This window comes from Talpa occidentalis, unplaced genomic scaffold, assembly GCF_014898055.3.
Source record: "Talpa occidentalis isolate TD23 unplaced genomic scaffold, MPIMG_talOcc4v2.1 talOcc4.11, whole genome shotgun sequence".
Taxonomy (NCBI): Eukaryota; Metazoa; Chordata; class Mammalia; order Eulipotyphla; family Talpidae; genus Talpa; species Talpa occidentalis.
In genome coordinates, this window is record NW_023601104.1 from 70,065,530 (window position 1) to 70,082,157 (window position 16,628).

The window sequence follows — 16,628 nt, forward strand, 5'->3', positions numbered from 1 at the left end:
GGGTAATTTCTTGGCAAAGTTAGGTTTTGTGCTGAAATCCTGCTGGGTGCTACACATGTTGATGGATGACCCACTGTTTAATAGAACATTTTAGTGTTCATATAAGTGAGGAATGGAGGTGCTAATTAGAACTGTAGAAAAGAATTCTGCTTTATGTTGTAGGGTTTTGCATATAGAATATCCCTTGTTCTGTCATTTCTGTGGCTTTTCAAAAGTGTGTTTGCCAAATAACTGTAAGCATGAATGTAAAAATTTTGTAGTGTCATATGAAAGTGTTTCCAAGGGGCCTGAACTAAAATATTAAGAATAAGGCAGATAGGGGAACTTCTCACTGACTTGTCATAGTTTTACAAAATTCTAAATTAGGAGTCTGAACTTGTGCTCTGAGTAACCTACCTGGAGATGTTTTTATATGGACTGCATAGGGTGATAATATATCTTAAAGATTGCATGTTTACTATAAATAGGTCATATACTTCTCTGTGAAACCTCTGTCACCACCTCCATGTTGCAACTTGGCTGGTTCAAATTGTTATTGGCCTAGGCTTTAGAGTTATTTGAGGGTTTAGTGAAACCTATTGGTACATGAAGACTATGCAGTAGACATAGGGCCATTCTGGAGCCTATATTCTAGCAGAGGTTTTGAAACTAATGGTGGAAAAAATTGCTACCATCCAGTGTGTAAATAAGAGCTGACTTGTGATATGCACTTTGTCATCCCACTCACTCATCCTGTCTGTTTCTTCAATTTTCTCTCATTCTGAGTGGGAGTGTTGCTGCTGGAGGATACTGGTAGCCCAAGAGATGACTTCTATGGCTACTTTTCCCCCCTCATACCTCAATTAGTTTATTATTTTAATTGTTATAAATTAAGCTAACATTTGTTTACAACGCTGTATATGATTCAGAATTATAGGATCACACCTTGGCTGCTTTGGGTGTGGGAAACAAATCACAGTGAAAGTTATTACTTAAGAAGAGCCTGCCAGTTTTTCTTTACCATCCCAGGGTAACCTAGACATGAAAGAGGCAGGGGACAAGGGAAGGGAATAGACAGATAGACGTGGAAGGTGTAGAAAGGTAGAATAACACTAAGGTTAAAGAAAACCACTGAGTCTGAAGGAGTCAGGGAAAATTTTGGTGTTGGTGGGGTTTTGAATGGACAAGGTGAAAAAGACAAGGGCCTGAGAAGAACTGTGAAAAGACACACACAACATTTTCGTGAGTCAGGGAGACCGTGAGTGACAGCCAGTTGGGCGGCAGTATGAATGAGCTTTGCTGGGGTGAGGTCAGTGTGGGTCACACAGGTAAGCAAGGCTTACTCTGTGACTCTCTGACGGCTTCCATATCATTGTACAGTTAAGAAAACAAAGATTCAGACAGTTCAAATGTTGTTCCAGTCTTAATGTAGAGCTAGGATTTAAACCTGTGTTAGCTGAGTCTACCTCCAATGTTCTTGCCATAGAGCTAATAGAAACATTTTTACTTGAGAGAACCACTGAGCCTTTTGGGCAGGGGATGAAATGATAAGGGAGCAAGAAGAAAGAATGACCTCCACGGTAATTTGCTCTGTCTGCTCTTTTAGCACTAGCTAATATGTTTATATTAGTCCTGAGACATAAATACACATTCCTTATATGCATATTACTAGAAAATAGTAAGTCTTCTTGTATCCCACATAATGAACTATTGGTGTTCTTGATGATATGGGCCAAGTTCACGATATGATTGGAATTATACTTTTACAGGTGTTACTTGATGGGTTTTGTTTTTAAAGTCTTGATGGGTGTGGTTGCGACTGCTCAATTTCTCTAGGTAAAAAGTGTAAAAAACAATACATTTGAAATAGTTTCCTTATTGCCAATTTAGATTTGGATGGAGCCAGCCGGCTGAGTTACTCTGAGAACCTGTCTTACAGTGAAGATGGCCCCATCTCTGCCCACTCCCGGTCCATATGTGAGAAGGCGGATGCTCGGCGCCATGACACATCTTCCCCGGAGAGCAGTGTGGTCCGCAGTCTCAGTCGCCAGTCCACCGAGGGCAGCTTGGACACTGAGACAGCTTTTAATAGCCGGGGCTTTGAAGACTCATATGCCACAGACAGCTCCTCTGCGTGGAGTCCAGAGGCAAGTTGTTTCCATTCTTCCCTTGCTGGGGTGTGTGTGCCTTCTGGCTGGTTCTTCTCCCTCTTCCTGCTCTCCTTCTCCATGCCCTCCTCCCAAGAAAAAAATTCCCCAAAAGGAAGAATTGTCTTGCAACCTTGAAAACCAAAAAACTAAAGGGCCTTAATTTGAAATAAATTTTTGTTCAGATGAATAAGGCACAACTGCTATGTGTGTTTATAAAAGAATCATAGGTAAATTTCTTTCAAAATGGAAAATAAAAGAATAATGGGAGAAAGCAACAATCAAGCTTCTTTTTTTTTTTTTTAAAAAAAAGCCTTTTTTTAACAGTCTGATTTTTATACAAAGTATTTTTAATTCCATAGAGAGATTGGTTTATTTCCTCCATGATTTCAGTTATGAGGAATATGTTCTTATGAACCCCAAACTTTGAGATATGACTTTTTGAATAGGAAAATTATTTGAAAATTAAACTAAATAAAACGGTCCTCCAGATGAGACGATACAAGTTATTATGATGAGGGGCCTTCCCTGTGGTGCAGTGGTTGAGCGCTGGGTTGCAAGGCTGCCTGCAGCCTCTGCAGCGCCGGTTTGATCCCCATCCACGGGCGAGGGTCCCACGATGATAGGCATCAGTAATGACCCTTTGGTCCTATCTTGCCATTTTTTTTTTTTAAATTCTGTTGCCTTTTGGAACTAATCTCTGATCAAAGATGGTTCTTCTAAATTCTTTCTCGATTGAAACTTACTCTAGAATGTTCCTAACCATCCAGAGCTATGACTGAAGGTGATGATGATAGAAACTACCTTTTACTGAGCAGTTACTATGTGCTAAGCACTGGTATAAGGCTGTTAAAAACTTTATTTTTCCATACAAGTATTTATAGCTATTCTTTGTTAGTTATTACCTATTATGATCCATATATTTGGGAATTTAAAATAGTGGTATCTACTACTTCTTTTAATCTAGTTTTGATATATTGAGTTGTATAAGTACATAAAACTTTAATTTGTGGAAACTGAGGCAGTAGAAGAAGGAAGATGATTTTGTAAGCATCAGCCTGGAGGAGAAACTATACAGGATGACTTTCTCACTCAGACCTTGACTGTCAGACACTCTAAATGCTCATCTAGGAGAAGAAGGAATGAAAACACAGAAAATCATGTTCCAAAGCCTGACTACTGAGGCACAGGGGCAGTGGAGGGTCCATGAGGAGACGTGCATGTGAGTGTGCATGTGTGTGTGCCCTTGTGTTGGTGTTACTGCTGAGCACTGATAATGCAGATAATGCTGTTTGTGACTTGTTAAAAACAGCCCTTCAGAAAGCAGCAGCCGGGGCTATTAACCTGGTACATCTTGTGGGAAAAAAAAATTGCTCTTTCCTGTCAGTTTACTTCTAAGAATCATATCAAATCCCACACAATAACATTTAACATTGAAAAATACTCTTTTTGGTTTGCTCACCACAAAAACAAAACATAACTGTTTACCTGCCTATTCATAGTCCTTTCTCTTTATAACTGTGCCTTTAGGCTTGGAATTACTTTTTCCAGGTAACCTCCTATTTGCCTGCCTCATGGAGTTTTAATAGAAGACTTGGTGTTGAGGGTACTAAATGTTCTCAGACTCCAAAAATACCCAGACATCTCTGTGTGCTCCATTCAACTTCTTATCTATTTTGAGACAAAAACTGTAATTTGGTGCTCCTACAGTAGAACCTCAAACACAGCTCGGAGGCAGTTCATGTACCTGTCTGCTTTGCAGGCTTAGCTCACCTTTTAAGAATTTATTTATTTGCTCCTGAGCTGTATTTAAGAACCTGTCTTCCCCTGAGTATCTGGCACTGGGAACAGACTGTGGGGATGTTTACTTTGGGCCACACAGACGACATCAGCAGTGTATTACTAACACAGAAAGGCTTTCAATTGGCAGACAATCTTTATAAACCTAGGTGGGTCTTGACAAGGGTGCAAGTGCTCCCATCCTTAAAAGAAACAAACAAACTCAAGATATTAGAGCTAAAAGAATCACTTATTTTTGCCTCAGAAGGAAACTGGCCATGCAGCCTGCCTACCTGTGAGGCTGATGGATTTCTACTCACTGTTCTCTGTGCTGGAAGAGGTCATGATGTTTACCTGCAGCCCCGAGGGTGGGTGAGGAGACAGTGGAAGGGTGCCTGGAGATTCTGAACACACAAGGAGGCAGGTGTCCCACTTTTCATTTCTGCTTTCTACTGATTAACTGGTTGGTCTTGAGAAGTTAATTAAAATCTGCCAAATGGGGATAAAAATGAAGAGATTTTTACCTCACAGGAAAGTCAGCTGGATTAGTGGTATTAACAGTACCCACACGAGGAGCGCCTTTAGTTGCCTGGTGATAGGTAAAGTGTGTTGAAATAATTAATTGCTATGAAATACCTGCCTCCACAAATCTTTGTCACAGAACAATCCAGGAAGGGGCCACAAAGCTGGTTTCTTGGGCCACAGCTTGGATTGACCCCTTCTAGACCTGGCTGTGTCTTCTTCAGAGTTTTTAGGACAGTCATTTCAGAGTTCTCCCTGGGGCTTCACAAAAAACTGTAGGTGAAGTGAGTATTTATTTGAAAAGATGGTCTGATAGGTATGTGGAGTCCTAGGATATTTTTACCTTGATGTTGAAGCTGATGAAAACTCAGGACTGTTAACTAGTATTAAGAGCAAGGACCTTACACATTGACCTTGGACACAAATAGCCATGATGAAAGGTTTGGGGGAGCAGAAGGGAGACTCAATATAAGGTTTGGGATATTGAGTATTGAATACTGAAAAATCCTGAATAGTCCTGTCTGGGTCTATGATGGAGATGGGGGGGATCAGGAGTGAGTTATTTAGCCTTTCTAAGCCTAATTTTCTCCTCTGTAAAATGAAGATATTAAAATATCTACCTTGTTAGGTTCACAGGAATATTTAAAAAAATGTATCTTAGCTGGACTCCACAAAAAGCAGAGCCTCAGGCCAAGACTTCTGTTCTACTTTCTTGGGAAGTATAATCCTGAGATTAAAAGTAAGTGACCAGGGAGTCGGGTGGGGAAGAAGGGAGAGCAGGTATGAAAATGTTAATGAGTGACCACCCTGTGAGAATCACAGCTTGATTTTGTGGGATTGCATTCTAGGGATATCTATCCAAGGGAGATGGGGCATGAACCCACCAGCTTCTCTGGACTTTGCATGGTGCCAAACAGGATTCTGTAGATTTCCAAGCTTTGACATCAATGGAGAGGACTGTGGTGGGAGCTGAGAGTTACATTGCATGGGCCAGAGATAAGACCTGTCAAGGTGTGCCACGCTAAAGTCACTTAGAGCCCAAGCAGGTTGCACCTGTAGAGAAAGATGGGACAAGAGGTGAGGCCAACATCTGTAGATAAGAACTGGCTTGTACAGTCTTTGAAAGGTTTAGTTTGGTGTCTGTCATAAGGGTAGGGCTGATGGAGCTATGCTAGCATAGCTATAAATGTTAGCTGTATTACTTTTGTAATGTAGCTACATTACTTTTGGTCCAGCAAGTAACACAGATGATCAAAAGTGGACTAAAATAGATGGGAGTTTTAACAGACGACTGTGACTTGATTTTTGAGTTGGCCTAACTCCTTGGAGATTTGCTTCTAATATTATATCTACACTAGTTAGTTGTATTCAAAAATCTCTATAGCAACCATTTTATCACTCAAAACTAAGTACCTCTGAATAGAAACTCTCACACATGAATGCATACTCAGAGGAAAGGATATAAGAAACTTCCCTTACTTTACAAAAAGCCTCAATTTTCTTGGGAGACTAATTTGAATCTTTAAAGAGAAGGGCATTTATTAGATTTCTACTGTGTCAAGTCCTTTAATTTTTGCATCAACCTTCTAAAGTTGGTTGAAGACAACAGGCCATAGAAAAGATGAGATAGCCTGCCTTATGCCACAGAGGTAGTGCATGGCAGGACTGGGATTCCTGAGGATGTCTGATTCCAGAGCACTGTGCATTTTCACCTGAACTCTGTGCAAAATTTTTGTCAATAAGAGCACATTTTGGGGCATTTTGTTATATTTTTTAAAATAATGAGGTTTTTTAATTAGCACAGTCTGGTGTTAAATGACTTAAATAAGAACTGATTGTGATTGATAATGTACTCAATGGAATACTACTCAGTTACAAAAAAAAAGATCAACTCTTGCCACTTGTGATGACATGGAGAAAATGGAGGGGATTATGTGAAGTGAAATAAGTCAGAAGTAGAAAGACAAATACCAGATGATTTCATTTATGTGTGGACTACTGAGGAACAGAACAAAGGATTAGACAAAACCAAACCAGTAACAAGCCCTAGAAATCTGACTTTGGAATTGAAGTTTCCAGAGTGGGGAGGGGTGTGAGGAGAGCAAATGTGGGAGGGGGCACAATGGATATGGTGGAGGGTTATGAGTGCCTTGGTGGGGAGTGTGGTCTGGTGACATACATTAGAAGAGGTGTGATATTCCTCTGAATCATGTACAGTGTTGCCAACAAACATTAGTGCAATAAAATAAAATAGAATCAGACCGAAGTTATGGTAAAAGTCATACCTTCAGAAGAAAAATAACATTATGTGACATTATTTATAGTTTGTTAGAACGTGGTTCCTTATAGTTACTGCAGTTCAGCTCAGTTTTCTCAGTGAGGTCGTCAGATCTGAATGACGACAGGTAAATTGCTGTCTAAGGGTGATAGTTCATAATGAGAGAAGCCACATTTGAAAATAGGTAAGCCAGTGATGGAAAAATATATTTATAGGGTCTTTTCTGAGCCAGGTATTTTTCTCATCTATTAAAACCATACAACACTACTCTATCAATTAGGCATCCTAATGCTCATTTTCAGCTAGAGGTCAAAGAGACTGGCCTACTTGGTGAGAGTCAAGAAGCTAGTCAGTGATAGAGCTATGATTTCAACTGAGGCATCCTGTCTCCAGGTCTAGTGCTGCTACTTGCTAAATGGCTGATGACACCCTTGCCACTCAAAGTTACTCAAAATGTGATTTGAGCTCAGCAGGACATCTCCTGTGAATGCCACCCCAGTCCTACTATATCATAATCCCTTGATGATTCAAGTGTGCATGAACATTTGAGCAGCACTGCCCTAAACATTTTCTTCCACATAATTTGGCAATAAACTAGACGATCATTTGTCCCTAACCCCCTATGGAATTCTTATTTGCCAGAGGTTCTCGCCTGAGGAGTTCGGGCCTATGTGGAGGAGTCATTTCTCCTGGAGAATCAAGGAAAAATCACCTCTTGGCTGTTGCATAGTTGACTTAGCTTCTCTTAGAGATTGAAATGGTGGTGATCACTTGTGCTTTTTGAGGGACAGTGTATATGAAAATACTTTGCAAACTTTAAAAGCTTTGTTTATTCATTCCAAAAGCACTTGTGAAGGCTCTCCACGTGCAAGGCACTGTGTCCTCAAAGAATCCATAGATTAATGGAGAGATGCACCAGTAAATGGACCTTTCTAATGCAGGGGGCTATGTCCTGGCATTTAGAAGCTGGGGTTCTGAAGGAGCACAGAGGGACGGCATCTCCCCTGAATGAAATTGGGAATTTTCACTTCCATGCCTAATCTTTTCCTCTACCTGCAACAGGAACATGATGGGACCAATTTTCAGGTACCATCTGGGGTCCCAGAGCCCATCTCAAAATGTGGGGACCTAGATGTCATCTTCGAGTATAGAGCTCCCAGTCAAAAACTCACAGTGACCATCGTGAGAGCACGGGGCCTCCCAGATAAGGACCGAAGTGGTGTCAACTCCTGGCAAGTCCATGTAGTGCTGCTACCCAGTAGGAAACAGAGGGGAAGGACATGCATACAGAGAGGGCCCAACCCTGTTTTCAAGGAGAAGGTCACCTTTGCCAAGCTGGAACCCAGAGATGTGGCCGCCTGTGCTGTCCGCTTCCGCCTGTATGCTGCCCGCAAGATGACCCGTGAGAGAATGATGGGAGAGAAGCTGTTCCATCTCAGCCACCTGCACCCAGAAGGGGAAATGAAAGTGACTCTGGTCCTGGAGCCAAGAAGTAATATCAGTGTGAGTATGTTAAATGGTGCTGCTAATGACGTGGTGTATTTGAGGATCTGGAATTGTCAGCCCTTGATTTAGTACATTCAGCCTGTGAATTCAAACACCTTAATTTAATTTTCCATTTGGCTCTTCTCATCCTTATAAGCCATGATTTGCACTTCATGGTACAATGGGTTTTTTTCACTCGTCTTTCCTGTAACTTGATGGATGTATTCCCTGTTCATTTTAGGAGATGACAGCAGCAGTGTAATGGAGGGCATAGAAAAACTGGGAGAGATGGCTTGGCCTTCTGGTTAGTGGATAAGTGGTACTATCAACCCCTCCCCCCATATCCTTTAGGATGAACCTCAGAGATGAGACTTTGAAGGTGAGGTTCTTTAGCAAGTGTGCCCGAGACATTTGCAATTGAAGCCCTGAACTCCAGCCAATTCTAAGACCTTCCATTTAGCTGACCAGGCTCCTTTCATCTGCCCCATCCTCTGTGTGCCTCAGAGTTTCAAGGAAAGACGACTTGCATGTCTATAAGATAGACAGCTGACTATTGCCAACTCTCTCTCTCTCCCCCACTCCCTCCCTCTCTCCCCCTTTCTCTCTCCCTCCCCCCTCTCTACATATGTGTGTGTGTGTATGTGTGTGTGTGTATGTGTGTGAGATCTGGTGTGAGATGGTTTCAAAAACCACATTGAAAGATCAGGTAGCTATCCTGGGCTATTAGGCCAGTCAGCCATCCATTTAAAAATGTTTACTGAGTGTCTACTTTATGTCAGGTGTTGTTTAGGAAAAAGGGGTACAGGAAAAATAACATGGAGATGTCTGTGTCCTTGGGAGCTTACAATCTACCGGAGGAGAGCCACAGGAGAGAATCCACTGTAGGCGTGGAAAGAGTGACAGAGGCTGCTATTTGTTTAGAAGGGTCAGAGAAAGTCTCTTTGTGGCAGTAATAAAACACAACAGTCAAGAAATTGAGGGAGCAAGACATGCGGAAGACAAAGATTCCAGACAGAGAAGAGAGTGACATATTCAGTGTCAGGAGGTGGGAAGAACTTGTCATGTTTCAGGAAGGGAAAGGAGCCAGAAAGTCTGGAGTGTGGTAATGGGCGATCTAGACACTTCCATTTTGAATAGATGCCCTAAAATTAGTATACCCAGACTCAAATTCTGATTTTTTAATTCCTAAAACTATTCCTCCTGCAGGATTCACTATCTTGGAGAAAAAGCAATTTAACCCTTTTACATGTGCAGGTCAAAAATATTATAAGCCACCTGTGATTTTTCTCTTTTTTACCTGAATCCCTGTTGACCATATCTCCCCAAAACAACCAGCAGCTGAGTCTCTGCTGGATTATTGAAATGGCCTCCTAGTGGTCTCCTTGCTTGTTTATCTGCCCCTGCAGACTGTCACACACATGGATCAGAATGAGCTGTTCCAAACGTAAGTCAGACTATTTCTTGTCTCTTCTCAAGCTACCTTTTTATCCCCTTAAGCTTTGAGTCAAGTCTGTCTGAAATGGAACACAGAAGTCACAGGGGGCGGGAAGGAAAGTGCAGGGGTAGGTATGACCGTTCCCATTATTTCCCCACAGGTGTGAGACTATTTAAATCCTTTCAGTATTTTTACTTATCAGGGTTCCTGGTAGGTTCTAGGGAATGATTTCAGTTGTTGAGAAGAAAGGTTTGAGCCCCGCTTGTTTCTGGTAGAGGAGGTGGTAGCTCTGGAAGGCAGGCTGGCTGGCCTGTCCCTACTGAGTCAAATCCAATTCCTGTTTTCCAAGTGAGAGTCAATATTCTGATCTATTTTGCTCTCCTCTTCCCAATGTGTCTGGAGCATAAGGGCAGGTACTTTGGAGAAGTGTGGGGGAATAAACTTAACAGAAACTATGGATTCTTCTGAGCTCACTTAGTTTCTGCATGGTCACTGAGCTCTAATCCATAGTCTGCGTGTTAGCTTCTTTATCAAACAGTTGTAAATGTGTTCATTTCCAGTGCAATTCATTTCCTTAGGAGGAAAAATTTAGCATTGAGCGTATGCCTGACAACCTTCCGAAGCAGGATGAGGTGCCAAGTGTTCTACATGGTGCTAGCTGTCCAGTGGTCTTTCTTTACTAGTAAGGACAAAATGCCTCCTGTGTTGCTACATTCATCAAGAAGCTGCAGAGAACAGAAACAAAGCCCATGCCTGCAGTGGATGGGTTCCATAGAAACATTGGAGCACAAATTACACAGGAGGGAATTTTGGTCTATATTAAATGTATTATTAACTCTCCATGTATCTTGGAGGATTTGATTTACACTAGTAATAACATCTTTGTCCGTTTTGTCTTCAGAGAGGAAATATTGAATGGAGACAGCTCTTGAAACAAATACGTCAACTAATATTGCGGGGGCTCCCATCCATGACTGTTCTCCCAGGCCCATTATCATTCATGCCGAGTGTGCCGTTAGTAATCTTTGGCAGCAGTTGAGATTGGTCCACAATTTCACCAAACATAATATCGGCTTTCTGTAAGAGGGAGTAGTGCCGTGTGGGCCAATGGATTCTTTGTTGTTCTTCCCCTCCAGAGTGGAGAGTCTCCGCTCAGCCCATCTGCAGTTTCTCACAGTGATAGTGCTTCATCCACACAGTCGCTGTCTCATGGAGGGGCGCCAGAGCTGCTGGTGGGGCTCTCCTATAATGCCACAACGGGGCGATTATCTGTGGAAATGATCAAAGGCAGCCATTTCCGAAACCTCGCTGTTAACAGAGCGCCTGGTAAGAGCATGTCTGTTCTCCCAATTCTCATCCTGCAGGGGGACGAAGAAGGCTGTGCCTACTTTCATCTTAATTCTTTAATTTTTGCAATAAAGTAATCTTAGTATGGGTTAGACAAGTTTTTACAAAGTTATATCTCTGGATTTTTAGAATATCTTTTAGATAGCTTTCCATTAGTTAGATTGAAGGCTACCTTGATATCTAGATGACTCTTGGCAAAAAATACCTCACATAGGGTATTTTATTGTATAAAATAAAAAGTAACGTATTGCATATGGACAACTGGAATCAGCTTATAGGTCCCAGGTCCTCAAGGAGAAGGAGAAGTCAGACTTTGGGGTGAGGCAGATGCAAGATTGAACTTCAGCTTTACCTGCTTGCCAACGCTCTTTGCCCTGATCCCGTGCAATCTCTCTCTTTTTAAATCCCAATAGGCTCATTTAGGGCAAAGAGATATTAACACACATTCCTCATATGTTTTTGGAGTTTAAATATAGTAATTTATGTAAAGTATTTAGAACAGTGCCTAAATAGCATAGAATAAGCACGCAGGAAATTTTAGTGGCCATGGTATGAATGGAGGAGAATGCTGAGGAGGGAGGTCTGGGATAATAAAAGCATCGCTCACCAGAGCAGCTACTGCTTCTGAGATCACCTCTGGAAAACCACACTCTCAGGGCTCAGGAATCCAAAATTCAAACAAACAAACAAAACAAAACTGCTGCCAACTGCCTCATCTTCTTTCCAACATTCTAGGAGGTTGAACAATGGAATAATACTGTTAAAAAATTAGCTTGCTGTTTGATGATATTGTTGCTAGAAAAAATAGTTGAAAGGAGGCAGGAAGATGGCTGCTGCCTCCATCCTGCTTTGAGGATCTTGTACAACTCTATCTAATCAAAAGAACCAAATTCATACCTAGAAGTCTAGCAGCAAGAGAGTCTGAAAATGTTGCGTTTCCATTCTTGCAGGAAGTTTAACTAAAAGGTAGTAGAGTGGAGGTGAAGTGAGCCTGTCTACCACAGGCCCCAAGGTCTTACTGGATTAAGGATGAAGTGACTAACAGTATGGTAGGCTGCCAGACTCAGAGGATCTGGCCTTACATGAAGCCATCAATTGACTAGTCAGCCAAGCTGGCAACAAAGGTCAACTTCTACAACCACATCTGGGCTCTCATTCTTTTTAGACTTTAACTGTGATGCAACTCACAAAGTTTCTGTTCATAGTAGCTTATCAGACAGTCTATATGAATGCCATTAGTGTAAGGTATTCAATACTCTAGACTACAGAAGAAACCAGACACGTAAGCCATATTGTGTTGACACTCAGAGCCAGGTAAGAGCTATTCAAAATGCACAGTAAGTGCTGATTATTAATTGCACAGCTAGAGTTACTTGCTAGATACAGCTTTGTTTTCCAAATTAGCTGGGATTTACTAAAGAATTGGATTTACTGCTTTTCACTCAGAGCTTTTGCTGCTCTCTTTCCCTGTCCTCTAAACAATTTTTTTAGGGAGAACATGGTGGAGCTGCTGGGAATGATGGGGAGGTTGATCGCATTGTGGCCTATTCCAGCCCATGCTGGGAAACTTTAATTTGTATGCTGGGTGGAAGCAGGCATTCCAGAAAAGAAGGATGGCATGGTGGCTAAGGAAAAATCAGCTGGAATCTGACAAATTAAGGTGTGAATGCAGGCTCTGCTATTTACTAGCTGTGAGTTACCAAAGCTTCAGAATCTGAGGCTCCTCTGTGAAACAGGGTCATCATTATACACTCTATGTCAGAGTATTCCATATAAAGCTGTGTTGCTGAGGAGGTACTATGGTTTCCCCACACATTTCTGTATAAAAGAAATGATGCCCATAGAGGAAATTCTAATAAAAAATATTTAAAACAGAGTAGGGAAAAAAGGGCAAGTTCTAATTTATACCTTAATTTTACTCCAGAAGATTAAGTCAGTTTGGCGATTATTACATGATTTTTCATAAGCTTAGTTTTGCAAGTTAATGTGAAATGTAACTGACATGCTGTATCTTTGCAGCCAAAGTAATAGAAGACAATGTTACTGTGATACTATTAATTAAAACAGAAACCCAACAGTGAAGACAAAAGTTTTTTGTTCAAGTAGAATGCTGGTACTTGAGGAAAAGCCAGTTTAATTAGGAGGGGTTGAGAAAGTAGAATGTTTCTTTGTGGTGATTCTGAAAGGACCTCTTGGTACTTTCAAGGACTTTGGGTGCTGATGGCGTTGGTTCTTCATTATGTCTCACTTCATTATGGCTCTAGCAATACTTTGACCGTCATCAGGAAACCTTAAGATACATTTTTAGTTTCCAGGAGGAAGAGAACAAGAGCAAGAAAGGAATAAGAATTTTTTGATGTAACTGAGCAGTGTTGGAAGAAAAAGGGGGAAGAGAGAGAAGATATAAGCTGGGGATAAATAGGACTGGAGTGGGGAATGGAGAATGTTGGAGGGAGCATGCCAAGTGAGGAAAGGGAGGGGTACCCCCATAGACCTGCATAAGAGTCAACCAGGAGGGAGGCTGTCAGGCTAGAGACATGTATAGAGCTATGTGTGCAAAGGTCATAAATTCTGTGCCTGAGACATACTGCTCAGGTACAGTTATTCCCCTGTGAAGAGAAGACATCCATCCTCCCTTGTGGGGTAGCTGTGATACTGTGAAGAATGGCTCTTAGGCAAGTGGGAAAGGAAAAAAGTTAAGACTGAGTAGGGAATTTTTCATCTGTAGAATGTGTCAAAGGTTTTAATCTTACTAGAAACAAAAAACAAGGCTGTGATTTAGAAGTAAGAATATTTTTGCTTCAAAATATATTGAAACAAAAGATACCTTTGAACTTGCCAACTTTATTCTGTCATATGACAGTTCTAATATTTTAAACTTTTCTTCCTAAGCAAGATAGAGAAGTTGGACAAATAGTTGATCAAGTTTCTCTTCTCTGTTAGGGTCAAAGAAGAAATGACTAAAATAAAAGGCTACCTCCCCAAACTTCTGAGGTATCTTTTGGGGAGAGGGTTTAGTGAGAACTAGGTTTTGCTCTCTTGTTAAGGAGCTAGAAGGGGACACTTTGAGAGATACAAATCTTTCTGGCCCCTCCCCCCAGTAGCTAAATTAAAAAAGGTGGATTCCATCAAGTGTTGGCAAGGGTGTGGGGAAAGGTCTAATAATTTCCTATTTAACTAAAAATGCACCAAAAATTTAGCAGTTTAATTCTTTTTTAAGATTTTATTTATTTTTGCATAGAAGAACTGGGGTACAGGCCAGAGGTGCAGGAGGTGAGAGGTCTCACCAGAGACAGTGTGGGGAGCAAAACAAGCAGGTCTACTGAAATACACTGCTAAGGGGAGCAGCAGGTGAGACAGGAGAGGTCTGCTGTGCCATATGCGTGTTAGCTCCTTGGCTAGGGATTGAACTCAGACCATGGTGGTAATAGTGCTGAGACTTAACCCCTCGGCCACCAGGGAGGGCCTAAGCAGTTTTGTTTTTAAACCAACAAATAACAGGCCTCCCCTGGTGGCGCAGGTGGTTGAGCGCAGCGCTATGAAGCTGTCCGCAACGTCTGCAGTGCGGGTTTGATCCCGGCCGACCAGCGAGGGTTCCACATAGCATAGCAGACATCTCCTGTCATGCCCACTGCTCCCCTCAGCAGTGTATTTCGTCAGTCTGCCTGTTCTGTTCCCCACTCTGTCTCTGGTGAATCCTCTCACCCTTCTACACTTATGGCCTATACCCTGGTTCTTGTATAAATAAATAAATAAACCTTAAAATAAATAAATAAATAAATGAACAAATAAATAAATATATAAACCAACAAATAACATTTTATTTGTTTTAGGTATGCTACAAAATAATTTGATGTTTAACATATTGTGAAATGATTATTGTAAAATGATCACCATAATAAGTCTGGTTAACGTATGTCACCCTACGTGCGGAAAAAAAAAAGAAGTCTCCTGCACTGTTGGTAGGATGTAGACTAGTCCAATCCCCATGGAAAACAATGAGGAGGTGCTTAAAACTATTAAAAATAGGTATTCCATGTGACCCAGCAATTCCACTCCAAGGCATCTACCCAAAGAATGAAAAAACTCTTATTCAAAGGTGTCTATGCACTCTTATGTACACTGAAGCTCATTTAACCATAGCTAAGCTATGGAAACAGCCTAACTGCCCAAGGAGAGATGAGTGGATTAAGAAGATGTAGTATGTATACACAATTGAATACTACTCAGCTATTTAAAAAAAAAAGGTGAATTCTTGACATTTGTGACAACATGGGTAGAACTGGAGGGATTGTGCTAAGAGAAATGTCATACTTAAACACTATAATAAACATTTTCTTTATCCATTGATGGACAAATTGTTTCCTTATCTTGGCTATTGTAAATAATGTTGCAATGTATACATGCAATGAGTGCATGTATATTTTTGCATTAGTGTTTTTATTTTCAAGTTAGTGTTTGTATTTATCTTTGGATAAATATTCAGAAGTGAAATTGCTGGATCATATGATAGATCTAGTTATTTAAGGGCCTCCACACTGTTTTCATTGTGATTATACCAAGTGACATTCCCACCAACAGTGCACAAGGGTTCCCTTTTTTCTATGTTCTCACTAACATTTACTTTCTGTCTTTAAGATAATAGCCATTCCAACAGATGAGTTGATAGCACATTGTGATTTTGATTTGCAATTTCCTGATGATTAGTGGTGTTTCAAATACCTATTGTCCTTTTATCCATGTATCTTCTTTTGGAAAATGTCTATTCAGGTCCTCGATCCATTTAAAAATGGATTTTCTTTCTATATTAAATTGTATGGTTTTTATTAGCTGAATAATATTCCATTTGTATATATATATACCCCATCCTGTTGGAACAACGTGAATGAACTTAGAGGTTATTGTACTTAATGAAATAAGCCAGATGGAAAAAGAAAAACTCCATATGGTTTCCCTTATATGTAGTGTATATATATATTAAAAAACAAACAGAAAGGAAGGGGGAAAAAGAGTAAGTAAGTTGGACAAGAGGTCAATGGTATTGGTGAAGGATGGCATTGTATATTTAGTGGAGAAATTAATGTAGCATATATGCATGTTGATTTTCAATAGTGCATACTGGAAACTTCTACAATGTAATATTACTTCAATTAAAAAAATTTAAAATAGTGGGGGAGAGGGAAGGGATACAAAGCAGCTGAACCTAAAGACGTCTTTTGTAACACCCTTTATAAACCACATCCAAAGGTCTAGAAATGGTCTCCCTGTCTATACATGACTGATTGGCCAGGTTTAACAGTTACTTACAGTGGCTGGTAGACAATGGAAATATTGATATTCATTTACAAATGTTTTTTGAAAACTTTGCCTTTGGAAATTAGAATCATTTGATTATCTTTCCAATTTGACTTCATGGGAGAGCAATTCACTAACAATCTAGCAACTCTGTTCTGTTGTCTGTTTTCTAGGTCTGCCACCCTATTGTATTGTCCTCAACTTTTGATTTAACCTCTCTGAATTTCATTTCCTTCCCTACTAAATGAGGTTAACAAGCTAAAGTTGCAGATACAAATGCTATGTTAAAAAATGTTAGCTTTTCTACTGGCAGGTTATCTTTTGCCATCTTCAACTTCACTATGTCTCTTTCTACAATGCT

At 40.6% G+C, this 16,628-nt stretch overlaps 1 protein-coding gene across 4 annotated transcripts in view; it reads left to right on the plus strand.

Moving 5' to 3' along the window:
- The window catches only part of SYT16 (synaptotagmin 16), a 228,157-nt gene that overhangs the window by 193,007 nt on the left and 18,522 nt on the right, over positions 1 to 16,628 (plus strand). For 2 of the 4 annotated variants that reach the window (XM_054690927.1, XM_037503474.2), the window contains exons 4-6: positions 1,870 to 2,126; positions 7,768 to 8,208; positions 10,762 to 10,951. In XM_054690927.1, coding sequence (XP_054546902.1) covers positions 1,870 to 2,126; positions 7,768 to 8,208; positions 10,762 to 10,951 — 888 coding nt within the window. The remainder of the gene's footprint in view (positions 1 to 1,869; positions 2,127 to 7,767; positions 8,209 to 10,761; positions 10,952 to 16,628) is intronic. The other 2 variants (XM_054690933.1, XM_054690931.1) reach the window with 1 other exon arrangement.